This window comes from Chlorocebus sabaeus, chromosome 20 (genome assembly GCF_047675955.1).
Source record: "Chlorocebus sabaeus isolate Y175 chromosome 20, mChlSab1.0.hap1, whole genome shotgun sequence".
Lineage (NCBI taxonomy): Eukaryota > Metazoa > Chordata > Mammalia > Primates > Cercopithecidae > Chlorocebus > Chlorocebus sabaeus.
This window is the reverse complement of record NC_132923.1, coordinates 73,189,395-73,217,237: the sequence shown is the minus strand read 5'-3', so window position 1 is coordinate 73,217,237 and position 27,843 is coordinate 73,189,395. Positions and strand designations below refer to the sequence as shown.

General features: G+C 42.3%; 1 protein-coding gene across 1 annotated transcript in view; it reads left to right on the top strand.

Annotated features, from left to right (window-relative positions):
- PGM1 (phosphoglucomutase 1) overlaps nucleotides 1-24,294 on the top strand; it is a 66,459-nt gene extending 42,165 nt beyond the window's left edge. The window contains exons 6-11 of the mRNA XM_007978463.3: nucleotides 208-362; nucleotides 2,654-2,769; nucleotides 12,622-12,757; nucleotides 15,796-15,979; nucleotides 18,453-18,587; nucleotides 23,636-24,294. Coding sequence (XP_007976654.1) covers nucleotides 208-362; nucleotides 2,654-2,769; nucleotides 12,622-12,757; nucleotides 15,796-15,979; nucleotides 18,453-18,587; nucleotides 23,636-23,725 — 816 coding nt within the window. The 3' untranslated portion in view covers nucleotides 23,726-24,294. The remainder of the gene's footprint in view (nucleotides 1-207; nucleotides 363-2,653; nucleotides 2,770-12,621; nucleotides 12,758-15,795; nucleotides 15,980-18,452; nucleotides 18,588-23,635) is intronic.
- The last annotated feature ends 3,549 nt before the right edge of the window (nucleotides 24,295-27,843 follow it).

Here is a 27,843-nt window from a genome sequence, read left to right as displayed (position 1 = left end):
TTTTAACTCTTTGGCATGGAGGTGCCTTTGGCCCAACGGTACTGTATAAACCCATTGAAAATAAAACCCAGTGTTAAAAATGCAGTATGGAAAAGAGATCAATTTCAAATTTTATGGTTTTAAATTTTATAAAACCCCCATGAAAGATAGTTTGATTTCTTCTAGTTTGATTAAAAGGTCTTTCTTTGATCCTCTCTTCTCCCCAAGGATCGAAACATGATTCTGGGCAAGCATGGGTTCTTTGTGAACCCTTCAGACTCTGTGGCTGTCATTGCTGCCAACATCTTCAGCATTCCGTATTTCCAGCAGACCGGGGTCCGTGGCTTTGCACGGAGCATGCCCACGAGTGGTGCCCTGGACCGGTAGGTCTCTCCATTCCCTTGGCCTTCCTGTCTCGGGTCGTCCCAGTCTTCACTGCACCCTTCACTGTGCCTGGAACACGTGTCCTTCCCTTTCAGCATCGGCATCTGATGCATAGAGTGTGCTGAGCGATTCCTGTGTGAGGGGCTGGGTGGCTTTTTCTGGATTCGATGCCCCTCTCCACACTCCCTTGGCACCCTGGGCCTCCTCCTCCTGGCACTTACCACACTGTGTTCTAGTAGCCTGTTTTCTCTTTGGCCTGCCCTGCTAGACTGTATACTTCTGCAGAGAAAGGACTGCCTTGTTCACCATCCTGGACTCTGCCTGACCATAGTGTGCCTGGCACATGGTAGGACAAACACACACAGGCATATAATTTTTTAAAGTGAATGAATAGTTGAGTGTTAATGAATAACAATGGAAATACTCAAAACATCATTTTGGAGGATCACTTTCCTTTTGCAGTGTGTACAGAGTGTGGGTGAAAGAGCAGTTTGAAGTATTTTTAGAGTTTCAACAGAACTGGATCGCTCATGCCCACACAAACACAGTGAATGTTTATATATCACTTCATTGTACAAAGGCTTTGAGGTGGCTTGTTAGATCATACTTAAAAAATTGAAAAATAAAAGTCATAACAGATGAGGACCAGGGCAACTATTAGTTAGAATATGTCAGGTGTGCAGGAAATGTTTGATGAATAAAAGGTAAAGAATGAATGAATGAGTAAAAGGTCAAGGCCAGAGAGGAAAGTAGGCTGTGATATATATCTAGGCTCTTATAATAATAGCTAATATTTATTGAACATTACCTTGTTGTAGACACTAAATATTTTGCATGTTTTAATTCATTAATTCTTAGATGAACCCCATGAGGTAAATGCTGTATTTAACACCATTTTTCCGGTGGGAACGCCAAAGGACAAAGAAGTAACTTACCTGAGGTCACCCAGCTGGTAAATGGCTGACTCGGGATTTGAACCCAGAGCCTTTGCTCCCACCCACTGGGCCATGCAGTTTTTTTCTGTAGAGGGGAGATGGTTATAGAATTGGTGCTGACTTTGCTTCAGCTAACCAGAAAATAGCCACTAATATCCATATAGTGGTTTGTAGTTTGTATAGTGTTTTTTATATTTACCATCTCAATTGATCCTCACAGCAGACCTCATTTTAAGGAAGAGGAAATGGGAAGTCAGGGAAGCTAATAGTCTTGTCCAAGACCTCACCACCAAATTAGAGCTAGCATTTGAGCCCAGCGTGTCTACCACCAGGTCCTGCATTTGAAATTATGAGCTGGTTTGAGGTCACACTATCATATGTTAGGCCTGTCAGGTCCTAGAATACCTTCTGTGTCATCCAAAAACAGTGTAATTCCAATTTTTGGAAAAATTGATAATCCACATATAGAATCATAACTGAAGTACCTCATTACCCAGATAAAAGTTTTTTGCACTTTCATAGTTTTCAAAATCATAGATTTGATTTTTTCCTCAAATATCAGAACGCAAGCTGACATTGTTTTCCTGGAAATAAGGCAAACATTCTGGGAAGCAAATCTCACTCAAACAGTGAATGGAACTTATCAGGTAACTTTTCATGTTCAAAGGGAAAGGAATTTTTTTTTCTAAGTCACTCAAAGGTTTTAAGTAGTCTAACGATACCTAGAGAGAAATAAAACACGTGTTAGAAGGGAAGGGGAACCACTAATCAGTGTGGGTGAAGCCAATACATAGGGGAGACCCCATTGGGCGTTTCCCCTGGGGGGACTTCTTATGAGACAAAAGCAGCACTCACCGGGCAGCTGAATACTGAGCGGTGGTCATCCTGGCTTTGTGACCTTGGTCTGATCACATAACATTCTGGACCCTGTTTCCTTCTCTGTAAAATGCTAACTGCCCAGACCCAGTATGTCATGATTCTGTGATTACGGGTATATCAAAACACCATTCTTCTCTTCTTTATAGATTGATTATAGATGCAGTCTGTATCCAAAATGTGGGTTTAAACAGCCTAAACAGCAGCCCTGAACATTTTACTATGGATGCTTCTTCTAAAATATTAAACTCCGTGATCTGAATTAATTCTTTCTTCTTCCACCTTCTCTAAATCCACATATAATAGCCCATTGTGCACAAGGTTTCTCTTATGATTTTCCACCAATCTTAGAATTATGTGTGACTCTGCGCAATGCTAAATGGGACCCTTGATTACAATAACTGTTGCCCTTTTCCGTCCCTCACATGGCTACGCTGACAGTCCTGCTGTGATGTAACTTTGATTTCATGCCTTTGAAGGGTGGCTAATGCTACAAAGATCGCTTTGTATGAGACCCCAACTGGCTGGAAGTTTTTTGGAAATTTGATGGATGCGAGCAAACTGTCCCTTTGTGGGGAGGAGAGCTTCGGGACTGGTAAGTCACACTCCTGTGCTAGCATTTTCCTCCCTGTAACCACTATTTCCAGTAAAAGCTTAGACTGCTAAGGTAGCACTGAAATAGCAACAGTAGCTGATGTGTCCTAAATCAAGGTACAAATTATTTATAACAACCCTGGTGAAGTGTACACATTTGAAAAGGGGTGAGCACATTCAGCCAGAAAGGCTGATTTTACTTTCAGAGGATCACTTGGACTCAGACAGGAAGCTGGGGGGCCTCCTCGGCAGCGTGGTCATTGAGTCTGTAGGGATTAAACAGAGTGATAAACAGATTTTTCTTCCTTCGGTGGTCAAAGAAACCTTCATAGATGTTTTCATTTCTGAGAAGAAATACGGTGGAGCAAGCCAGTTTTTTGTTTTTATTTAAGAAGAGGTTTCAGCACAGCATTAAATCTTTCTCTTTTATAGGCCCAAGTTTTCTATAGCAGAATAATCAAGGCTAAGTGAAGGAAGACCGTGAGGGTGGAACTAAGTTGCTAGGTGATCAAGAAATTAAAAATACATCCTTGTGCCTGAGGGTGTATGTGTAATTGTATTAATATTCAAGTGAAAGAAGGGTACATGGTATTCTTGGGGGATGACCCAAGACCTATAGACCCTACTCTGTGCACTCTCCTTCTTCCTTTCTGCTTGTCCAAATATTGACCCGAACTCCCACCTCTTTCATGACCTTCTCTGCTACCTCGTGCTGCCTGCATCAGTCTCTCTTTTCTAAACATCTGTTCAGGTGTGTGGCCCTGTCCCATGTATCAGTCTCTGGCCAGGTTATAAGGTAGTTAAGTGACTACATCTCTTCTCCTTTTATTCCCTCTACCCGATATTTTTAAGTAAATGCACTGACCTTGATCCTATGGTGCTCTATTGTCACGCTTTAGTGAAGAAAAGAAGATCAAAACCAAGCATTCTTTCAGCTTTGCAACTGAGTTGCAGTTCATGCCAGGTTAAACAGAACAGAATACTGATTTCCTTTCCTTTCCTATAAGTCTGGAGGTAGAGCGGGTAGAATGAGCTGCTAAATTGGAGGTACATATTTACAAAGTTCTAAGCAACTTGGTATTTTTGAGAGTGGTAATATTCCTTGGCAATGAACTGCCTTGACAGAATTGGAAAGTATGAAGTAGGCTGGATGAGTCTTGGGGTTGAACAACTTCCACAACAAAGGCTAGACAATTTCCCAAAGTTGTAGATGTTTAAATCAGAGATTACAAGGCCACTGCTTAGTCCTTTTCTACTTCATATAATGTGCACGGTGCCATGCTATTCTGAGGGATACTACATGAATGCCCAATGAGCCTATGAGGTGGTCTTCTCCTGTGAAACTCCCCACAGTGTCATCTAGTTCAGGCCTGGCATCAGTCATTCTTTATGAATGAAGATGTCTTTGAAGGTAGCAACTGTGTCAAAACCTTTGGTTTCCTGTTCCCATGTACTTGTATCAGTGTTGAGCCGAGTGAAAAGATAAAAGTCTAGAGTCAGGTTTGCCAGAGCATGTGGGTATGTGGAAGAATACTAGTTCCATGAGAGGGTTCTAGGGGTCAAGAAAAAGTGGGAAAATTGGACCACACTTCTCTATCTTGGATATTCATAATGATATTAGCATTTGAAGATTCCAGAACATTCTGCCATAAAGAATGCTATTAGTACAGTTTTGCCTAAACATAGTTTACCACTATTTATAATAATCATGATGATATTATACAATATCATCACTGCAATAATGATAATTATTATTATCTTCATTTCATAGTATGTATGGTAACTTTTTTTTCCAGAGACTCATGTGGGAAGCCTTGGGCAAGAGGGATCAGAGCCCCAGAGATAAGTAGGAATCCCTGGTGCTGACCAGCAGGGAATAGGCCTAAAGACAGGATGGCACAAGCTGCTCCTCTTACATGACAGGTCTTCAAATACAAGAAGCAGCTCTCAGGTCCTTCCTTCCTCAGGCTGTCCATCTTTGTTTCCTCCAGTCATTCCTCATTTCACATTGTTTATAGACTCAGCGCCAGCCTCTAGGTGCTTCTGAGTTTACCAGTGCCACTCTTGGAAGGTGATGCCCAGAACTGAGCCCAAATCTTCCAGGGTTGGCCTGGCAAGTGAAGAGTAGAGTGGGATGATTATTTCTAGTGATTGGGGCACTGTATTTTTCTTGACATAACTTTCCTTTATGTTAGTTTTTAGGAAGTTGCATAATACTGTTTAGCCCGCGTAAGGTTGTGGGTAATTAAACCCTTAAAGTTTTTACCTAGAACTATTTGCCAAGGGAAGTCTCTCATGTTATGTTTGTGGAATTGATTTCTTTGAACCAAAGTATTAGACTTTAGACTATTGTGGAAGTTTGTTCTCATTTATTAACACATTCAACAAATACCTAGTACCAATCATGGTTTTAGCTTCTCCTTGGTATATTTCATATCCAAAGAGAGAATGCACTTCATTATCATGAGGATAATCACAAGCTCTTTCTCTCTCTCTCTCTCTTCGAAAAAAGAAAATTGTTGTGTAATATTTCTGAGATAAACATTTAAACAGCCAGGCTGCATAGCCATGGATCTCCACTGTTGTGACCGAGTGCAGCTGGGCTTACTTAACTGAACTCCTGATCTTCTTATTTATAGAGGAGTTAACTTTTAGCTACCGTGTCCCTTGCTAGTTAATGTTTCCAACAGTTCTTTCATAGTTTCTCAGGGTAGACATTAGTAACTCTATGAACTTTGAAACATTTGAATTCTATAGCTTAATTGAGCACAGAGTGCTTTATTTCTGTATTTTTCCAGGCAATAGCAGAGAAAATTTCTCAAAAACGCTTCCTTGACCTTTCAGGGTGGGCCAAATCCCCTGATTATTGACTCTTGTGGCACCATGTACCTCTTCTTTGTTGTATTTGTTGCAGCTGTGATTTTACAATTACTTATGATTATTTGATTAGTGTCTGTTGGCTCCACTAGACTGTATGTGCCATGAGGACAGAGATCTTATGTGTCTTATCCTGCATTGTATCCCTTGAGCCTCCCGTAGAGCCCAACACAGAACAGGTGCTCAATAAACTCTTGTTGAATGAGTTCATGAACACTATTCACTTGGCACTTTCCATTTAGACAAACAGATTCCTGCTGTTGGAAAAGAAAGAACTTTAAAAGGTATCTGATGTAAATTCCTGTATGATGCTGGAATCATAGTGACTGGTCAGTGCTTTCCGGCTTAACCACCCACCTCAATGGAGAATCCACACCTCACCTCTTGGCGTAGTCTGGGACTCTTGAAATGACTCAACACCACTTCTACTCCACAGTCCAGGGTTGGGACCCCCAAGTCTTTGTGGGAAGAAATGCACTTTTGCAAAAGAAAAGAAGTTTGCTTGCAAGGAGGTGCAAAGGAGTCTAACTTCAGGACTGGCCCACCGAGTAAAACAAACCACTAGTGTCTGAAGAACAATCTTGCAATATTACTAACATTACCAAGTATACATTAGTCTGTTTGTGCTGGAGGAGCAGCAGCTTTCTCACCTGGATATGGTAACCACAGAAGCTAGGACACTTCTTCAGAGATCAGCATTACAAACACCAGGGATAAATGGGGACAACTAGAGAGGATGAGCCTGTTGTTGTTAGTTGATCTCATGGTACAAAGCTGTTTTTTCTTCCTAACCGTGGATGATTATGTACATGTTTATACACAATGGCAGAGGGCAGACTGTCAGTTCCATCCCATCTTAGAATTGTTGGGACATTGAAAGTGAAGTCACTGAATAGTATAGAATACGATGCATTTGAACCCTTCCTCAGGAAAATAGGGGGCTTGGGAAAGATTGATGGGAAACCAGGTTGATGATGAACTTGGTATCACTGGGGATATGTAAGTTATGATCCGGTCAGGTCTAGAGGTTAGCAATATTTTTTCCCTGTCCTATCTTTAAAGGTTCTAGTGCTAATGCATCATACAGGAGTGGTAACTTGAAGAAATGTGGCATTAACACTTTGCAAATTTCTTTTAATTTTACTTTCTTATGAAAAGTCCTTCGTGTTTGTACATTTTGCATTGATTCATTCCTCAAATATTTATTGAACTTTGACTTTATCCTGGATACTGAGTTAGACTCTGGGTCACATGGTGAACAAGGCCTTCTCATAGAGGGCTCCATGAATGACAACAGAAGGTGAAGTACAGGGGTACTTCGGGAGCTTTATTCTCAGGGTGCCTAACTTGGTTCTGTGGTGTAGGAGATCAGATTTTCTTTCTGGTTTTCTGCCCATTCTAACTTGCATAGCTACTGAGTACATTTCCCTGCAGGCAAAGCCCACAGGGGAAGATTGTAGCACCCCATGTCTGGGCATAGCCTAGACAGAATACCCCAGTAGAACTAGGCTTATACACTAAATATAACTGACTCAATTAAACTGTTATCTGCCTGTCTCCCTCACCTGTATGTCTGTGCTTATCTGTGAGGGCAGGAGACACACCTTATGCATCTTGGTATCTTCTTATGTGCTTGGTACATGCTGGCACTGATTCACATTTGTTGAGTGTAAAGTGAAGTTTGTGTTAGGACACAGTTTCTGCTTATCAGACACTTACTACCTTCTTCCAAAGGCACCTTATGGAAAGGAAACCAAGTTCCAGGGGGAGTAATGAGGCAGGTCAGGCCTCATTGCTAAGTGGAAAGCCTGACAGTTCCTGGGGACAGCCTCCTGGGAGCTGGAGTGGTATGGAAAAGGCTTTCTTTCCAAGTGAAGTCGTTTGTGCAGTGGAAGGCCAAGAGGACAGGACTGTAGACAGAGCAGGTCAGCTGAACCTTCCAGTCAGTCAACTGGGTCCCGGCCGTTCTTTGGGCAGACTGTCTTAACAACTGACTTTGGGCCAACCCCTGTTGGGGAAGTACAACTCATAGTCTAGGGTGGGGCGTGATCACAGGGAGTGGTATAAGCACAGAGGGCATGGGGAGTGCATCCTGGATAAGACTGAAGTTGAAAGTAATTGCAGAACATGTTAGCCAGGCTAGTAGGTGTATCTGGGATGGACTTTCTAGGCAGTGAGAACTGTATGTTCAGGGGGCTGGAGGAAAGAGAGAAATTGACAGAAAAAGAAAGAGACAGACAGACACTGGTACTTTCAGAGAACTCCATGCAGCTGTTTTTCAGCTGTCATGCCCCCATCCTCAGGCCTGTCACCTGTCAGGGGCTGGACAGCTCCTGAGATGCCCATAGTGGTAACTGTAACCCAATCCCTAAACTGTTAGCTCTTGGCTCCCTCAGGAATGGTTGACATTTTTCTTGGCTGAGACCCAGGATGTGCCCTGACTGAGTCGAATTTGTGCTTATCACAAGGTGCTGATTAGGCTGAAGTAAAGTGACAGGTGTTTGAAGATGCTGAAAGGGTAGAATTCCTGTCCCTGAGCGGAGCAAGGGTGAAGAGATCCAGTGCAAAACCCACCACTGTCTTTTGTGCCAGCTGGGACTAGCAGTCCTTGCCTACAGTGTTTTCCCTTTCTCACAGTTAAATGAGCTCGGCTTCGTTTTCTTTCTAAAAATTAAAACATAATGAAAAAAGTAATTTATGTTCATTATGAAAAAATAAGGAAGGAGGGAAAAAACACTGTAATCCCAGTGCCCAGAGGAAAGAGCATATTAGGTTATATTCTTCCATTTTCTTCTCCAATATGTATAATCAAGGAGCATTATTTTTAAAAGCATAATAAAGTCAGTGGAAAATGTAATAATTTTCCATAAAAGCCTTTTATTTTTCCCTTTATTCAAAACAGTATCTAGTAGTTATATCACACCTCACAGTTTATAAAATATTTCTACTTGCTTTTTCATAGTAATTTCTCACAGTTACGAGAGAGAAGTTAGCATTATTTCTGTTTTGCAGTTGAAGAAACTGAGGCTTAGAAAATGTAAGTGATTAGTCCAAATTCAAGTAGCTTACAAGTAACAGAGCCTCAAATTCACGTTTTCTGATTCTTAAGTATCAAGCTTTATCTACTGAGCCACGACTGCAAAAAGAATAGCTTTAGAAACACGTACATGCACCATTGGTATTTTCCACTGGAAACTTGGCGTCATTCATCAGAACCCTGAAGAAAATGAAATTTGCTCCACTTTCCTGAGTATTAATAGAATTACCTGGAGTTTTTGATACATCCAAGGTGATTAGTGATGAACCAGAATATCCAAAGAGGCTGAGGATTATACAATTGGAATCGGATATTTGTTTATGTTACCCAGGGCAGGTATTTTGTTTATAATATTAGGTGTATGATTTAGTTATCTCCAAGTAACTTGGCCAGAGTTGGGTAAGACTTTTATATTTTATTTTCATTTCCACATAAAAGAAAAAATCAAATTCCTTACTTAGGTCAGGAAAAGCACAAAGGAACACTGCCTTCTATACTTTCAGTCTAGCCAAAAGAGAAAAAAGAAAAAATTAAGGAAAAAAATAATAAAAGAAGGAAGAAAAAAAACCCAGTGGAGCACAGACAAATAATTCCAAGCTGGTATACTGCTGTCATGAATTCCCAGGATATTGGGGAAGCTGCCAGAATCTTGCTTCTCAGGATGAACTGTTGCCAAAACATATCATTTGCAAAAGCCGTAAGAGCCAGAGAGCTTTTTGCTCCTTAAAATAGCAGTAAAGGCAAATAAAAGTCTAAAGATAGTAAAATTAGGTAAACATTTTTGAAATATGTTATATAAAGCACTAAAAATATTGCCTACTCTCTCTAGTTTTGCCGTCATCCAGGTTTTGAGGACAGTTGACTTCTAAAAGTAGTATCTCATTGAAGAGAAAAGTCTTTTGAAAGAAAAAAATCATATTTTTTAAGAGCCAAAAATAGAAAGAGAAAGTGTTGGAATAAATTGATTGGTTGATTCATTCACATAGTCTTTCATAATTAGTTATTTACCGTATTCCTTGTGCTATGCTAGTCACCAGACTTAATTACAAGGATAAATAAGAGGTGCCCCTAAGAAGCACACAGTTAGTGGGGAGAAAGGCCCACAAACAGATGGTTGAGACTCAAGGAGGCTGATGTCACCCCAGATGTTTTGTGCAGGTTGCTATAGGAGAAGAAAGAGAAGGGAGCTCATGACTGCCTAGGGAAGTTGGGAGCTAGTCTTAAAAAAGAGCGGACATTTGAGCTGGGTCTGAAAAGATGAAGAGAGGAAGGAAAAACATTTACCACGTGCCTCCTGCATACCCAGCATGGTGCTAGATACTCTGACAATTCCAAGAAGAATAAGACCCAGCGGGAAGTGCAGGAGGGCTGGCACATAAAGAATTCAACATAAAATAATGTTAAAGCATGATTATAGAGCAGTTGTATACAGTTCTATTTAGAAATCAGAAAACAAGGCTCCATGTAGACTGGTTTCTTTCAGAGTAAGGAGTTTAAAGGCAAAAAAAATGAGAGTTGTGTTCCATATCAGGCTCTTGGAAAAGGGTGTCCATGCATATAAGCACAACCAGAGAAGCCCATTTTAAAATTTTGTTAAAGATTTTAGCAAGGACCTTAGCAGGAGACAAATGTATCAGAGTTTGTTTAACCAAACCTTAATGGTTAAAGAACAGTGTCTTAGAGTTGGAATTGCTGGATCCATGAGTAGGTCCAGTTTTAAGGCTTTGATACTTTTTTGCCAAATTGCTGTCCAGAAGGATTGTGCCAGTGTCCACTGCCACCAGCTCTATGGTGGAATCCTGTTTCCCGTTTATCCTCCTGGCACTGGCTGTTCGGATTTTTACACTTGCGGATTTTTATACCATTTGTCAAGCAAGTAGCAGTTTCTCATTGTGGTTTTAACTTTAATTTTTCTTCTTAAAAGTAACACCAGCTTTTTGTTATGCTAATTGGTTGGGGGTGTGTGTGTGTGTGTATGTGTGCTGTTTGGCAAATCGCCTATTTATATCCTTGACCTGTTTTTCTATTGAAATTATTTTTTCTTATTCATACATAAGAATTTTTTCTATATTGAATGTATTAAACATCTGTCTTAAAATATATCGAATGTGGCCAGGCACAGTGGCTCACACCTGTAATCCTAGCACTTTGGGAGGCCGAGGCGGATGGATCACCTGAGGTCAGGAGTTCAAGACCAGCCTGGCCAACATGGCGAAACCCTGTCTCTACTAAAAATACAAAACTTAGCCGAGTGTGTTGGTGGGCACCTATAATCCCAGCTATTCGGGAGACTGAGGCAGGAGAATCGCTTGAGCCCGGGGGGTGGAGGTTGCAGTGAGCCGAGATCATGCCACTTCACTCTAGCCTGGGCGAAAGAGCGAAACTCCATCTCAAAAGATAAAAGTATATATATATAGTATTGAACATCTACCTTAAGTGCTATCCACTTTTAAACAACCATATCTCTTTAATTTTTTATAGTTTGCCAATGGGCTTTTAATTTTGTCCATAGTAGTTTTACAGTATAGAAATGCTAATTTTTAAGTGGATAAATACATCAATGTTTTCTTTTATGAATACTGAATTTACATTATTTATCACCCCTAAGATTTACATATAAATATATAAAAATACATGTATATTAATATAATATATACTAGTATTTAAAAGCTTTCAAGTTTCACATTCAAATTTTTAGTTCAATTGGAATTATTTTTGTTATGGTGTTTTATAGGGAAGAAAACAATTTTTTTTTTTTTTTTTTGAGACGGAGTCTCGCTCTGTCGCCCAGGCTGGAGTGCAGTGGCACGATCTCGGCTCACTGCAAGCTCCGCCTCCCGGGTTCACGCCATTCTCCTGCCTCAGCCTCCCGAGTAGCTGGGACTACAGGCGCCCGCCACCGCACCCGGCTAATTTTGTTTTGTATTTTTTGGTAGAGACGGGGTTTCACAGTGTTAGCCAGGATGGCCTCGATCTCCTGACCTCGTGATCCGCCTGCCTCGGCCTCCCAAAGTCCTGGGATTACAGGCGTGAGCCACTGCGCCCGGGCAAGAAAACAATTTTTTAAAGCTATTTATCCAGTTATCCAAACGCCATTTAAAAAGTAATCCACTGTTTTCCCACAGCCTCCAAGTGAGACCTTTGTCATATAGTCAAGCCTCATATGTGCTTGGATCTTTTTCCAGATGCGCTCTTTTGTTCTGTTAAGCTACCAGACTATTTGAATTATTGAAATTTTATAATGGTCATGTTCTTTTGCTGTTTGTTCATTTAAGATCTACTGTGTTTTTCCTTCACATTAATACTTTATAACTGATATATCAAATTCTACCTAATTATCTCACTGACATTTTTATTGACATTTGCCTTAAATTTCTAAATCACTTTGGGAAGCATCAATTTCTTTTCAGTATCATGTTGCCTACTTAATATGTGACTCCTCCTGTGTACCCAAGTCCTCAGTCAGGCTGTGTGATTCCGTTAGTGGGGTCTGCACACCTACTGTTGAGTCCTGTATTAGTCTGTTCTCACACTGCTATAAAGAACTACCTGAGACTGGGTAATTTATGAAGAAAAGAGGTTTAATTGACTCACAGTTCTGCAGGCTGTACAGGAACCATGGCTGGGAGGCCTCAGGAAATGTATAATCATGGCAGAACAGTGAAGAGGCAGCTGGCACCTTCTTCACATGGCTGCAGGAAAGAGAGAGTGAAGGGGGAAGTGCTATACACTTTTAAACAATCAGATCTCATGAGAATTCACTTACTATCATGAGAACAGCAAGAGGGAGCTTTGTCCCCCATGATCCAATCACTTCCCACCAAGTCCCTCCCTCAACATGAGATACGGGTGGGGGTGCAGAGCCAAACCATATCAATTACCTTCTCAGGTACTGGGAGAAAGCACGTTTCTCACAGCAGCTTGCTCTCCCCTTGCCAGGTTCTGACCACATCCGTGAGAAAGATGGACTGTGGGCTGTCCTTGCCTGGCTCTCCATCCTAGCCACCCGCAAGCAGAGTGTGGAGGACATTCTCAAAGATCATTGGCAAAAGTATGGCCGGAATTTCTTCACCAGGTGAGCCACAGCCCAGCTAGGGTACAAGGTAAAGTGGGGAAGTGGGCAGAGAGAATTCTTATGCATCCACAGCCTCTCCTGTCTTAAGTGATAGTAAAACCTAATTCATCTAGCCTCTCCCAATTGGAGACTTTAAAAATAATTTGGTCAGGGATGAAATGAAGTGAATTTTTATGTCAGCCATAAAGAGTGAGGCTTTAAAAATGTAGCTAACATAATCAAAAGAATAAATGCTTTATAAGCATTTTAAATGTGCCCATTGGGTGGACATGATCATAACATTGGATTTGGATTCAGAGAAATGGATTAGAATTTTATTTCTTCCCCTTACTAGACTGGGGAGCCATTTAGCTTTTCTCTGTACTCAGTTTTGTCATCTGTAGAAATGGGAATAACAGCCCAGCTGTTGAAAGAATTAAATGAATAATGAGTCTGAAAATGTTTTGTAAACTCTGGGGTACTGGAAGCCTAGAAACTTTTTTTCATAAATTATAGAAACAGTTATGCTTAGTCCACATCAACTTTTCTGCCTTGTGAAATAGGTCCCCAGGGGCTATATGCTTGTCAATATTTCTTTCATTTATTCAACAGATATTGACTGTATACCTGATTTCCATCGGGTACATGGAATTCAGCAGTGAACAAAATACTTAGAATACTTAGTAATTATTCTTTATCATGCATACTTCTATTTTTAAAAAGCACTAAAAAATTTGTTGACAGTAGTACTTTTCACTAATTCCAATTTGCCTTTCCCCCAGTTAGTGTAAAAATCTAAGAATTTTTCTGGACCTCAGTATTCCAATTATAGAAAGAAAATATGATAAAAAGGATATTAGATGAATTGTTTATGTATACGAAATGAATAGGTATAATTTCTCTGGACCTCAGTTGCCAGTTCTACAAAATGGGTGAGTTAGACTAGACAATTTAAAAAATATATCCCAGATTTTATAGTCCATGATCTCTGTATAGCCAAGAAAGAATTCAACTAAGTAAATTAAGCTCCTTAATCAAAATTCTTTTATTAACTTTGGACGAGTCCATTGATCTCTTTCTCTCTCACGTTATTCTTTTGTGGAAGGAATAAGTAATAACTATCTGACACCACACAGTAGCCCTGGGAACCAAGGCAAAAAAATCTCTACTTTATAACAGACGGAAAAACCTGGTCATTCAGAATAGCAGTCATGAACTCTCTAGAATCTCGAGTATCATAAAAACAGGGCCATGTCTGTTTTTGTGCCCTAAGCACCCAACTTATAGTAGAGACTGCATAAATATGTTTTGAATAGATAAATGAATGAGTTAACAGGTGAACAATAGCCAGAGTAGAATAAGGTTAGGAGGGGTTGTTCAGAGAAGGGGTCATACCCTTGAATTAGTCACAAACCTCCATATAAAAGTGATTTTAACATATTTTTATTAATTATCAAATTAACTGCTAACCAAGGATTACAAATCAAGTCCTTAGTACTTGCATTTATGATTAGTTAAAACTCCATTATACCTTCCACTTACTGAACAAAAGTGCTAGGCACTTTTGCATGCATTGTCTCACTTTAGCCTCAAGACAGTTATTGATAAGGTAGCTGAGATTCTGAGAGATAGGGCAACTGGCCCTGTAGTCACACAATTAATAGCCAATAGAGGCTGAATTCATAGCTCATCTGTCCGATTGCAAAACCCAGACTCTTTCTATTCCACCCCTCTGTGCCTAGGGTTTAGAAAACATTTCTCTGGAACACCCAGAGGTCAAAAATGTAAAGCACAAACACCTGGTTGTAATTTCTTGTTGTTTATCATGTTAACTGGGGGAAAGAGCTGACTTTAAGATTAAGGGGACTGTTTGGCCCTTGATTCATAGAATCCTGGAGCCAGAATAGGCTGGCCTTAATTCCCCAGCATTTCTCATGTCTCAGAGGTGTCATCTTGCATATATCGTATCTATTTCACGATTACAAATAAATATAGACTCTGCTATCTTGAGCTTCTAAAATATAACTCTCTCAAGAGGGTATATGCCAATAGGCCAAGAAAAATCACCTGTACACGTCTTTAACATCATAAGAAAGAAGTCAAAAAGAATTCTTGAAGGAAAACTCATCTTCATAGAATTTCGTTTGTGATGCACGTTTTTCCTTGGCCCTTTTTCATCCACACTGGGCCTTCTCTGTCAGGGTGAACCTAAAGGACCTTGGACCAAAATCCACTCCCACTGAAAGGAAGGCAGCAGAACTTAAAATAAAACAAAACTAAAAAAAAAAAAAACATTGAGAATGCATCAGGATAAACAGCTAATGCATTTGGGGCTTGATACCTAGGTGATAGGTGCAGCAAACCACCATGGCACATGTTTACCTATATAACAAGCCTGCACGTTCTGCACATGTATCTTAATAAAATTAAATTTAAAAAATAAAAGAGGCATTTTAGGTATAAAGAGTCAGTGTTTGGCATCTTCATCTGGTCGGTGAAAACTTGGCCCTGCTTTGGGAAACTCTTGTAGAGCTGGAACTCTCCTTAGTAAAAATCTCAGCAGCCTAAGGCGGGTCTCAGGCTGGGAGCAGGCCCTGCATTCACCCTAAAGAAGCCCAGGGAGCTTGGAGAAGTGCCTGAGTCACTTGCTCCTTTCAAGGGAGCTCTCCAGAGATAACATTGCTTTTCATTTTACGTCCTCAGGATGTGGTGATTAAACGTTAGATAGCATCTTTCAAAAGCCTTTGAAACCTCTTAGAGCTTTATTCTGTAGAAATGCCGATGGGTGTTTTCTGCTTATTCAGAAGCTCATAACCCTTCCCTGAAATCCTCCAAACCCTTCCTTTCATCCCTGGCCTGTTCCATCCCCAGTAACTGACAGGCCTGTATTTTTTTATTTTATTTAATTTATTTATTTATTTATTTGTTTTTTGCCAGCTTCTTCTGAAATTAGATAGTTTTGGGGGAAGGCCAAACAACTGATGAAGAAAGTGCTGACTGATAGGCCTTGGTGTGATCTGTAGTCAGCCTGTGGGTCTCAACTTTGTGACTTCTTCCAGATATGATTACGAGGAGGTGGAAGCGGAGGGTGCAAACAAAATGATGAAGGACTTGGAGGCCCTGATGTTTGATCGCTCCTTTGTGGGGAAGCAGTTCTCAGCAAATGACAAAGTTTACACCGTGGAGAAGGCCGATAACTTTGAATACAGCGACCCAGTGGATGGAAGCATTTCAAGAAATCAGGTAGAAACAGACCTGTGTGTAAGTGGGGGAGAGACCTCAGAGCTTCATCTCTGACATCTCAAGGCAAAAATGAAAAAGTTCCTGTTGGCCATTTTTCTTTTGCTGCCGTGTTTTTCTAGGGTAGCTGTTCTTACCTGGTTTTCTGCTATCCCACGTGACTCTCACATGCACTCGTTGGGACAGTGGTTTATGCCCTGGTTCTATGCATTGTCCGGTACCCTCATTCTGGGATCCTTAACCTGAACTCCAGAGGGATTTTTGCACCCTCTGGAATTATATGCAAAATGATGTGTCCATTGTACATGCAAAAAGGAGCCCCAGAATCTAAGAAAGAGGGAGAACTGTGGGAACTTAGATATCAACTCCTCTCTTTTCTGTCAGCAGATTATAGCAGAGTGACAGCATGTAAGTGGCAATATCCTTGTATGTTTCTCTCATATGTTCTAATTTCTAAAGAAGAGAAAAATAGATGAGGCATTCCCAGACTTAGAAACGTTGCATCGTCATTCGCAGCACATGACTGGCACCCCACCTGACACAGCAGTACCTGGCAAGACGCCACAGTTTAGGACCCAGAGCATCTCTAGATGTGGACAGGATTGTTAGTGCTTCCCTTACTGCATACCGGGTACCCTAGACTGCAGGCTGGGTCAGGCTTTCTCCCAGCTTCTCACGCCCAGGGTTCTCTCACCTCTGCTTCTGTTGGCTATTTTTGTCACAGAGTAGACTCATCTCTCGTAATTCATAATAGAATAAAGAGGGGGATGAAGATTCTGTTACAACTTCCCAGTTTACTTTTTCCAATAGACCCAGATTTTTGGCCTGGTCCTTGTCAAGGCATCGCATTGGGTTCGGAAGGGCCAGGCTGTGGGATTTACTGGAAGCTTCCCTCTGGGGAGTAGGCAGTGAATGGATGGATGGGCCACAGCGACCCTCAGTGCCTGGAGTCTCCCCTCCTCAACTTTTAGCACAAGTGGTTTCTCATCCTTGTGCTTGTTTGCCATCTTTGAGAACTTTAGGTCCAGTTTGGATGATTGTAAATTATGCCTGAGGTAATTAGAAGAGAGACCTGTGGTTGAGGAAGAAAGGGATGTAGAAAAGGAGAGAGTGGAGCTGAGGGATGGCAGAAGTGGGACAGAAGTTTGTGTAATTAAACCTTCAGAGACAGAAGGGAAGTCCAGGAAAAGTAAATGCCAACCCTGCAGTGCCTCTGGCATCTGCCCGGAGGGAGGAGAAGTGCAAAGGTGTGTATGGGAGGCAGTGGCCTAAGCTCGAGGGCTGCTCTCTGTGCTGTAAAGAAAGCAACTGCCATACTTTCTGTAGGCAGAAAACCCAAGCATTTAGATGTGAGACCAGATAGAAGGGAAAAATATGATCCAACATATGTAGATAGAACCTCTGCAATTTAGTGAAAAGAATTTTAGAGTCTTCAAGTTGAAGCTGTGGGGAAAGGAGACCAACCTTGGTGTGTTTCTACAAAGCGAGAAACGGTTAGTGAAAATGGACCGTATCCTTCCCATGGTGACTAACTGCAGCATGTCCTCTGTGTATTTCTTCTGCTGTCTTCACTAATCAGAGCTAATGAATAGCACCATTAAACACCAGATGGGGATTGGTGATGAACAGCAGGTGAGGAGCAGTGTCTTTCTGGTCAGTCTTTGGCGTTATGCAAGGTTCTCCTTTTTACGGAGGATGGGTAGACTCATAAAGACTGAAGAGTCCTCAGGCAACTGTCTGGCCCAGCCTTCTTTCCTGAGGCTGGGAAATATCTGCCCCAGAGATCCCACACTTTTTTCCCCAAGTGAGAAGATAATTGATGTCCAGAGATACCGCTGGGGAGAAAAAAGGAAGGCAGAAGAGAGAAGGATGGGCTTGGCACTGCACACGGACCTCGCTTTGAGTCATCAGGGATCAGCAGGAGATTGGCCACTGGCCCCTGCTTGTTAGGTTGGGAATAGCCAGTCTCTGCCATTTGGGACCTCTGGCTTCCTGTTCTCTTTTGAGGACCTTTGCTGGTGGTTTGTAAGAGTCCTTCCCCTCATCTGCCTGAGACCTCTTCTGCTCTGGTTTCAGCTCCTTTGGTCCGTGTTTCCCTCTTGATCTGGGGGTTGGATTTCTGCATCTAGCAGCTTTATGTGCTTCATTATTAAGCTTCAAACTGGAATGGTTAGTCCATAAATCACAGGAAAGTGGGGAGAGGAGGGAAGCCCTCACCTCACCCAGCATCACTGAGGTCAGGTCTCCCCTGACCCTGGAAATGCTTCTCCCCCCATAGCTAAGCCCCCATCAGCTGGATGCAGAGAGGGTGACGGAAGGCAGGCTTACGAGGTGCAGCTAGTGCCATTTATCAAGGATTTAACCCTCCAATTGATCAAGCATGGATGAAATTACATCACCAAATAGACCCCTCATAATTTGCCAGCCTTCAATCTCCCAGCATATGGGGAAAAAAATCTCTGCTTATATTTTCCAGGGCTTGCGGCTCATTTTCACAGATGGTTCTCGAATCATCTTCCGACTCAGCGGCACTGGGAGTGCAGGGGCCACCATTCGGCTGTACATTGATAGCTATGAGAAGGATGTTGCCAAGATTAACCAGGACCCCCAGGTAATGCCCAGCCCTGTACTCAGGTTAGTTCATTCTGTTCAAGGGAATGATGGTTTGAGCCTGTGTTTCAATGCCTACTTCTCAAATGACTCAACAAGGTACCAGCTGTGCTCACTTTCCTCCATGTTTCTTTCTCCATGTCCGCAACATTACAGATAATAATTTATAATAATAAAAATAGGGAGGCTGAGGTGGGAGGATCACCTGAGCCCAGGAGGTCAAGCCTGCAGTCAGCTGAGATCACACCACTGCACTCCAGCCTGAGCAAGACCGAGACTTTGAATCAAATAAATAACTAAATAAATAAATAAATAATAAAAATAAACAATTTTCTGAGCATTTATGGTTTGCCAAGCTCTGTTGTAAGCCCATTATGAAAATATACTCATTTAATTCTCAAATAACTTAGACTATTTTTCTCCCTGCTACAGATAAGGAAACTGAGGCACAGAAAAGTTAAGCAACAGTTCATAGGTTTACATGCCTAGAAGGATAACTAGTCTCTCTCTTTTTCACTGCAACTTCCACCTTCTGGGCTCAAGCAATCCTCCCACCTCAGCCACCTGAGTAGCTAGGATTACAGGCACGTGCCACCATGCTCTGCTCACTTTTTTTTTTTTTTTTTTTTTGTAGGGTGGAGGTCTTAGTACATTGCCTAGGCTGGTTTTGAATTCCTAGCCTCAAGTAATCCTCCTACCTCAGCCTCCCAAAGTGCTAGGATTATATGTGTGAGCCACTGCACCCAACCCAGGATAACTGATCTTTAAGTCAGCCCTCATCTGGTGTTCTGCTCTGTCACCAGCCTTTTGTTGCTTTGTTTGGTCTGATCACCTGCTTGGGCAGAACACACACTGGTTCTTAGATTTGGTGGGGACAGGGAGAGGCATAGTTTCATGTGTCTTCACAGAACAGTCTGCAGACCTGCAGCCTGGTAAGCTGGGTTCCTCAGCCATTCCCCCAAAAGTCTTCAGAAGTATATCAGAGTAAGGAGGGACTCTGGGAGCAAAGGGTGGGACAGTGAACTTGAAGGACAACCCCCAAAAATGGAGGAGCCAAGGGGAAGCCGTGAAGTACAGGAGTTTAAGTGTTTTTCACAATCCTCATCTCAACCAGAGCTCCATAGCTAGAAAAAAGTTGGGGAAGTGTTGTGGTACGTTAGCCCCTTCTCAGTGATTCACAGCATACAATGCACCATAAAGGCTCCAGGAATTCGGACATGGTGGCCTACACCTGTGGTCCCAGCTACTCAGGAAGCTGAGGCAGGAGGATCACTTGAGCATAGGAGTTCTGGGCTATAGTGTGCTATGCCTGTAGGGTGTCCACACTAAGTTTGGCATCAATATGGTGGCCTCCCGGGAGAGAGGAGCCACCAGGTTGCATAAGGAGGGGCTAACAGGCCCAAGCTGGAAACAGAGCAGGTCAAAACTCCCATGCTGATGAGTAGTGGGATCGCACCTGTGAATAGCCACTGCACTTCAGCCTGGTGACATAGCAAGACCCCACCTCTAAAAAAAGAAAAGGAAAGAAAAAAAGAGGGTGCCAAGAAGACTTGCAGTAAAGGTAACTATTTAAATAGCATTTGCTGAAGGACATTTCTCCAAAGAAAACATACAAATGGCCAACAGGTGGTCCACATCACTAATCATCAGGGAAATGAAAATCAAAACCACAGTGAGCTGTCACCTCACACCTGTTAGGATGGCCATTCTCAAGAAGAGAAAAGATAACAAGTGTTGGCAAGGATGTGGAGAAAAGGGAACCCTCAGACACTATTGGTGGGAATGTAAGTTGGTAGAGCTATTTTGAAATAACCAAAAGTATGGAGGTTCCTCAAAAAGTTAAAAAATTTTTAGTACTAATATATGATCCAGTATCTCTCTTCTGGATATATATTCAGAGGAACTGAAATAAATATGTCAAAGAGATATCTGTTCTCTCTTGTTCATTCAGTATTATTCACAATAGTCAAGATATAGAACCAACCTAAGTGCACATCTACAGATGGATGAAGAAATTGTGAGATATATGTGTGTGTGTGTGTGTGTGTGTGTATACCACAGTAGAAAACTATTCTGCCTTAAAACAACAAAAACCAAAATCTTGCCAATCTTGCCATTTGCAACAACATGGATGAACCTGGAGGACATTATGCTAAGTGAAATAAGCCAGACACAGGAAGGCAAATACTGCATGATTTCACTAGTATGTGGGATCTAAAAAAAGTGAAACTCATAGAAACAGAGTAGAAAGGGGCTTACTATGGGCTAGTGGATGGGAAAAATGGAGAGATGTTGGTCCAAAGGGTACAAAATTTCAGTTTTGTAGTACGAAGCGGTTCTAGAGATGGAATGTACAACATGATGGCTATAATGAATAACACTTGAAATGTACTAGGAGAGTAGATCTTAGTTGTTCTCACTAGCACCACCACAACAAAAAAGGTAAGTAGGTGCCAAGATTGATATGTTAGTTGACTTGACTCTAGTAATCAGTTCACTATGTATTTGTATATCAAGACATCATATTATATACCTTAAACATAAACAATTTTTATTAAAAAATTGAAAGTAAAATAAAATAAATAGCATTTGCCATGCTTATTTTTCCACAAAGCCTTTTTTCTTCTAACACCTAATTAAAATCCTGTGAAACTCATTTGGAAACCCCTGGCAAAGTGGTTTTGGGCAAAGGTTTTGGGGTTAGAGAGCTCTTGTTTTAAATTCTATTCCTGCCACTTAATAACTGTGTGTCCCTGGGTAAATCGTTACAATGTTTTGAGTCTTGGTTTTCTTGTCTGTCAAATGGCAGAGTAATACCTACTTCATCCAGTTGTTACTGGGGTTTAAGGAGATAATAAACGCAAAATGTTTAAACACTGTGGCTGGCATATACCATTAACTTTTCAGAATAAGCAGCTCTCATAGTTATTTTAGTCTAATTTTAAGCATAACATAAAATTTGCTTTTATAGCCACTTTTAAGTATACAGTTTAGTAATGTTGTACATATTCATATTGTTGTCCAACATATCTCTAAAACTTTTTTTCCCCAAAACTAAAACTCTATACCCATTGAACAGCGCCTCCCCACTTCTCCCTTTTCTCAATCCCTGGTACCACCTTTCTCCTTCCTGTATCTGAATTTGACCACTGTAGGTACCTCACATGAGTAGTATAGTTGCTTTTATTACATAAAGCGGAAGATGAGAGAATGCTTCACTTTTACATTTTTTCCAGTGGCCAGGCCCCAGTTTCAGTCATCACCAGTACCCTGTTGTGTTGTAGGCATCCCTAAAACTTCAACTAAAGGCAATGGGGTCTGCATTATAGAGACTTAATAGCACAAGAGAAAAGGAAAAAGGAAATTGTGTTTACTTGTCTTTTGATCATCAAGATAAATGCTTGGCACATGGTAGATTCAAAGAATGAATGAAATTTGTTTCCTCTGAACCACAGTCCTTGGGAGGTGGGATGGCAGTGAATGGTGTGAGGATCCCACAATGCCCAGGTGTATCACCATCTAGCCGGGGAGCTGCCTTCCCTTATTCTGCAGCTGCTAGGCCATCAACACTTTGTGGGGACTGCCCAAGCCCTAAGGAGAATGGCACGTGGCAGTTTCAGCAGGTGGAGCTGATTCTCCTCATCCAGGTATAATGAATTGGTGGAGATTTAGACAAGAAAAAGTAGCAGTCAGCAGTAGAAAATGTACTACTCCTAGCTCTGCTATTGAGTCATTTAGTCAAATTACTTCATCTCTTTGGGTATCAATTTTCTCATCTGTAAAATGGGCAGTTCAACTAGATTATTAGTTTTTTGTTTTTTTTTTTAAATATTGAAAGCATTTATTTACTTAAGCAGCACAATTCTTTTTTTTTTTTTTTTTTTCCTTTAAGCAAGAAGTAGATGTGGGGAGGAGTTGTTGCATTTTTAAAGATTCCCGTATTAGGCTGGGCACGGTGGCTCACACCTGTAATCCCAGCATTTTGGGAGGCAGCAGATCACCTGAGGTCGTGAGTTCAAGACCAGCCTGACCAACGTGGAGAAACCCCGTCTCTACTAAAAATACAAAATTAGCCAGGCATGGTGGCTCATGCCTGTAATCCCAGTTACTAGAGAGGCTGAGGCAGGAGAATCTCTTGAACCTGGAAGGCAGAGATCGCAGTGAGCCAAGATTGCGCCATTGCACTCCAGCCTGAACAAGAGCGAAACTCCGTCTCAAAAAAAAAAAAAAAAAGATTCCTGTGTTAGTCTGTTTTCACACTGCTGATAAAGACATACCTGAGACTGGGCAATTTACAAAAGAAAGAGGTTTAATTGGACTTACAGTTCACATGGCTGGGGAAGCCTCACAATCATGGTGGAAGGCAAGAAGGAGCAAGTCATGTCTTGCATGAATGGCAGCAGGCAAAAGAGAGAAATTGTGCAGGGAAACTCCTGTTTTTAAAACCATTAGATTTCATGAGACCCTTTCACTATCATGAGAACAGCACAGAGAAGACCCACCCCCATGATTCAATCATCTCCCACTGGGTCTCTCCCACAGCACTTGGGAATTATGGGAGCTACAAGATGAGATTTGAGTGGGGACACAGAGCCAAACCATAGCAATCCCATTGGGTACAGTGTGGGAAAGAAAGTGGAAGATATACAAGTGGATGTGGAGGCACTCAGTGCTCCAGGGAAGAGAGAGGATATTGACTTGGCAAGAGTTACAGCCGGAGAGTGGAAAGAAAAGGGGGCCGTGGAGAGAGATTTAGTGGAGAAAAGTCACTTAGGCCTGCTCATGGACTGGGCATGGGGAAAATGCAGAGGAAGATGTCAGGAGCAACTCCTACTTGTTCACTTTACATGAAAGACAGTCGTGTTGATCCACTGAAATAGAAACTGCTGGAACTAGGTATTGGGGGATATAACATGTGTTTGTTTTTGGACTTCTGGAGTTTGAGGAGCCTTGGAGACCTGGAAGTGGGCAGTCAGACATATGCTTTTGGAGCTAAGCATCTGTGTTTAGAGGAAGTGATGGAAAAGCTTCTCTCTATGTCTTCCTCAGGTCATGTTGGCCCCCCTTATTTCCATTGCTCTCAAAGTGTCCCAGCTGCAGGAGAGGACGGGACGCAGTGCACCCACCGTCATCACCTAAGAAGACAGGCCAGATGTGGTACGTCCCTCCACCCCCGGACCCATCCAAGTCATCTGATTGAAGAGCATGACAGAAACAAAATGTATTCACCAAGCTTTTTAGGATTTGACTTTTCCACTAACCAGTTGACGAGCAGTGCATTTGCAAGGCACTGCCAAAGAAGATGCCCTTGGGAGCTATGAGGGAAAGAGGACCTGCTGGCTTAGATCAATCTCAATTCATTTTCATGCCCTTCTGCATTGCTGCTGTGTGGGTAGTTGTCTCCTTAGCATCAGGTACAGTTTACACTACAATGTAAGGTGCAGATGGAGCATCAGCAGCGAGCAAGGCCATTCTTCATCCTTAGGATGTGGCAATGAAATGACGGTGCAAATTCCTTTCTCTTTCATGAATCTTTCCCCCCATTTCCTGTTTACATGTAACCCAAAAAAATGCAATTTCTGGTGCCTTCTGTCCAATCAGTTCTTTCCTCTGAGTGAGACGTACTTGGCTACAGATTTCTGCCTTGTTTTGCGACATTGTCCCATTCGCACAGATATTTTGGGATAATAAAGGAAAATAAGCTACAATTGCTTGTCGTCTTTTTTTCTTAACTGCAAAGTACTTTTTTGATTTTAGGAAGAAAAACGATTTTTTTTTTTTAGAAAGAGGGGAGTATTGTATTTTGTTTTCATGTCCTAGCCAGAAAATGAAACGGTCTCTGGGCTAGGTTGCAAATCCTTAGACTCAAGAATTGTAATTTTTTTTATTGTCCTGAATATTCTAAAAAGTAACATAAATTTTAAGAGAATTGTGATTTAAAATCTTAGCAGGGTCAACTGAGCTCTGGATTCTTCCAAGGTAGACAAATCAAGCTTGACATAGTTAACTTGGAACAAGGGAAAGGAAGAGTGATTTTCCTCTTCCTAGTGCTTCAGTAGCAAAGCACTGGGACGTGCTCTGCAGTACTGAGATGCCTTGATGCTTATTGAAGGGAGGCAGAACCCTCAGAATCTGAGAGCAGAGTTACTGGCATTTGGCCAAAAATCTGAGCCCACTGGCATCTTATTCAGCTCAGAACACTTACATTCCATCCACAAGTATATTATAGTTAAAAGCATAGACTTGAGAGCCCACAGACCCAAGTTTGAATCCCACTTGAGACCTTGAGTGACTTTTGAATATCATTATCCTTAAAGTGGGGAAGAAAATAGTTCCACCTTTATGAATTGTGGAGTACCTTAAGTGAGTACATCTGTGTAAAGCAGTGAGCACAGTATCTAGTGCATGGTACGTTGTTAAATAAGTGAAAACTAGGATTATGTTTATGATACCATTTTTAGATTTTAAAGTACTGTATATACAGGAAAAACAAAAACTGTAACACTAATATTTGTAACACATTTTACATTTCCAAGGTACTTCCACAAAGTCACCATGCCATATGGGCTATTCCAGAAAGTCAGCCCAGCTCTGTACCCTTCCCCTACACAGTGTGGACTCCCTGGCACAGGTGGTAGGATCTTTATCTGGGGTAAGATTTCCATTGTTGCCACCTCAGCAAACTGTGCTTTGACAATGATGACAATGATGGTTGTGGTAGTGATGAGTTTGTCTAGAACGTTAACCCCATGCCAGGCACAATTCTGAGTGCTTTCCATATACTCTTTTTCTTCCCAACAACTCTGAGGTAGAACTCTGAATATTCCCATTTTACAGATGAGGTTCAGTTACTCACTCAAGATCACACTGCTGGGGAGTGGTAGATGCCCCCAGACAGTGCAGCATCAGCCCTACAGTTCAAACCACTTTAGATTTCTTCTACGGACTGGCTACTTCTAGGCTACACCTAACATGTGGAAGAAAGGTATGCAAATGCCCCCATGCTTAACGCATTAAAGGGGGATACTATGTGCTCTGGATGCCAAAGACTTTGTTATTTTGGCATTAGATTAGCTCCTGCAGAGATCTGGATATCTGGATGTGTCAGTCAGCCTGGAAATATGTATTGACCCACATTAAGTGTGAGGTGCTTGGGAAGAAGAGCTGTATAACAGAGTCCGTGCCGTCAAGCTGCCTGTAAGACTAGCTGGGGGAATCAAATCTAGCACAAGTAGAAACTGTATGGGATAAATGTTACAAGTTGTATAGGCAGTACCTACATATTCTCCAAGCACCTATTCTATCTCAGATGTTGGGCTAGATGCTTTCCAGTAACCCTCGAAGTGAGACGTTATTCTTCTCGTTTTCGAGTTGAGGCAACTGAAGCTCAACAGAAGCTTATTAATTTGCCCCAGGTTCTTGGCTACCATGTGATGGAACTAGAATTCTGACCCTGAGTCTCGTTCATGTTTCCTGACCCTTTTCTGCCTCCTCATCTGTTGAATCAGCTGCAGACGCTCCCAGTTCTGTGGCCCCTGGAATGGCTTCAAAAATTTCCTCCTCCTCCCTGATCGTATTTCAACTGCTTTCCCTGCCTCCACTTGGCAACAGCTTGGAAGTTAAAAGCTCAGGGGAGGAAGAAGGAGGTGGCCGGAGCCATGGGGCAGTGGAGGTGGGTGTGGGTAATAAGGATCACTGTCTCTCCACGGCTTCCCAAGAAATGCCGCAGTGTGTGTGCCCCAGGGAGTGCGGGAGAGGAGTCCTGAGAGGCGGGCAGCAGCACCCAGCCAGGCTTCCCCGCCTTGCAGCGTTGATGTGGTCTGTGAGTCAGGCTTGTTTTCTTTGGGGTGTGGTGAGAATTTCAGTGAGAAAATTGGGTTGGAACTGTTTGGGGCCCAATTCTGAAATTCCACTTTTCCTCTCCCTCTTGACATTCAGCTGTTCTCTCAGAGAAGCAGTTTCCTGTTCAGCCATGTGCCCCAGGCCTACACAATGGCCAGGCTCCCAGTGGCTGGGCTCTGCCTCAAAGGGAGTGAAAGCAGAGGCCAAGCTCACTGTGGTTCTGGGGAGTGTCATCTCCTTGGCCCTTCGAGACCAGGCTTGGGGACAGGGTACTTCTGCCTCTTCTGCCATGCTGCTTTCTTCAACGTTTCTTGTTGACTCATTAGAAGCTGGCCTTGCTTATAAGAATTCTCCAGAAAACATATTACCATGAGTAAGAGGCTCCCTTCTTGTGTTTCTGCATTCCGAACCCCTCAGCAGAAGGGGTTGGATATGAGTATAACAGCCTTCATGCAGGACTGACTGCATGGCCCCTGGGCTTTGGCGGTGGCACCCCATGGCCTTCTGGCCTTCCCTCTTGCCCCTTCTGATCCATTCTCCACACCACCAGCTAAGTGCTTTTTCAAATGTTGAAGTGTAGAGGCCTTTGTGTAGCCTCCAGGCCCATGTGACTCGCCTGCCTGTCGCTTACCTACCCGCTTACCTACCAGCTCCTCTCCCTTTACTCTCAGCCTTGCATTCCAAGCTTCAGTCATGGGGAACCACGGCAGCTCCCTCCTGCCCCCAGGCCTTGGAAGCTCCTCTTCTTTCCACCTGAATCACCTTTCCCCTCCATCCCACCCTCCACTACATTCTCCACCTTTCTCCACCTTTCCCCTCTATCCCGCCCTCCAATACATTCTCTGCCTTTCTCTGCCTTTCCCCTGCATTCCACCATCTGCCGTATTCTCCCAACTCCTACTTGTTCTTCAGGTCTCAATTTAAACATCGTTTCCTCCAAGAAGCGCTTTCTGAGCCTCCGGTGTCTGGTTTGGGAGCTTTTTCTGGTTTTCCTATCACCTCTATTTCCCCTTCGAGGTGCTTATCCCACTCTATGTTCATAACCCGTTTACTTTCCATTTCTTCTACTGCCCTGGGAACTCCTAGATGGCAGAGACTGCTTTTTTCACCAGTGTTTACCCAGGATCTAGGCCTGTGTCTGGCACATAGCAAAAGCCTCATTAAATATTTTCAGAATGAGTGAATGAAATCTACTAGTTGCACAGCAGAGTGTTTCATTATGCTGGAATCTCCCTGACCTATGAGGCAGGATTATCTCAATTTTACAGGTGACAAGTGATTTGAGCAACTAGCTAGTCACTGGCTAACCAAGAACTCTTTCAAGAAGTGTTAGAGGCTGTAAGTGAGAAAACACCAGGAGAGGGGGGCAGGAGGGTACTGGCAACAGATGGGAGTTATGTGTCATGGTCGCTTTG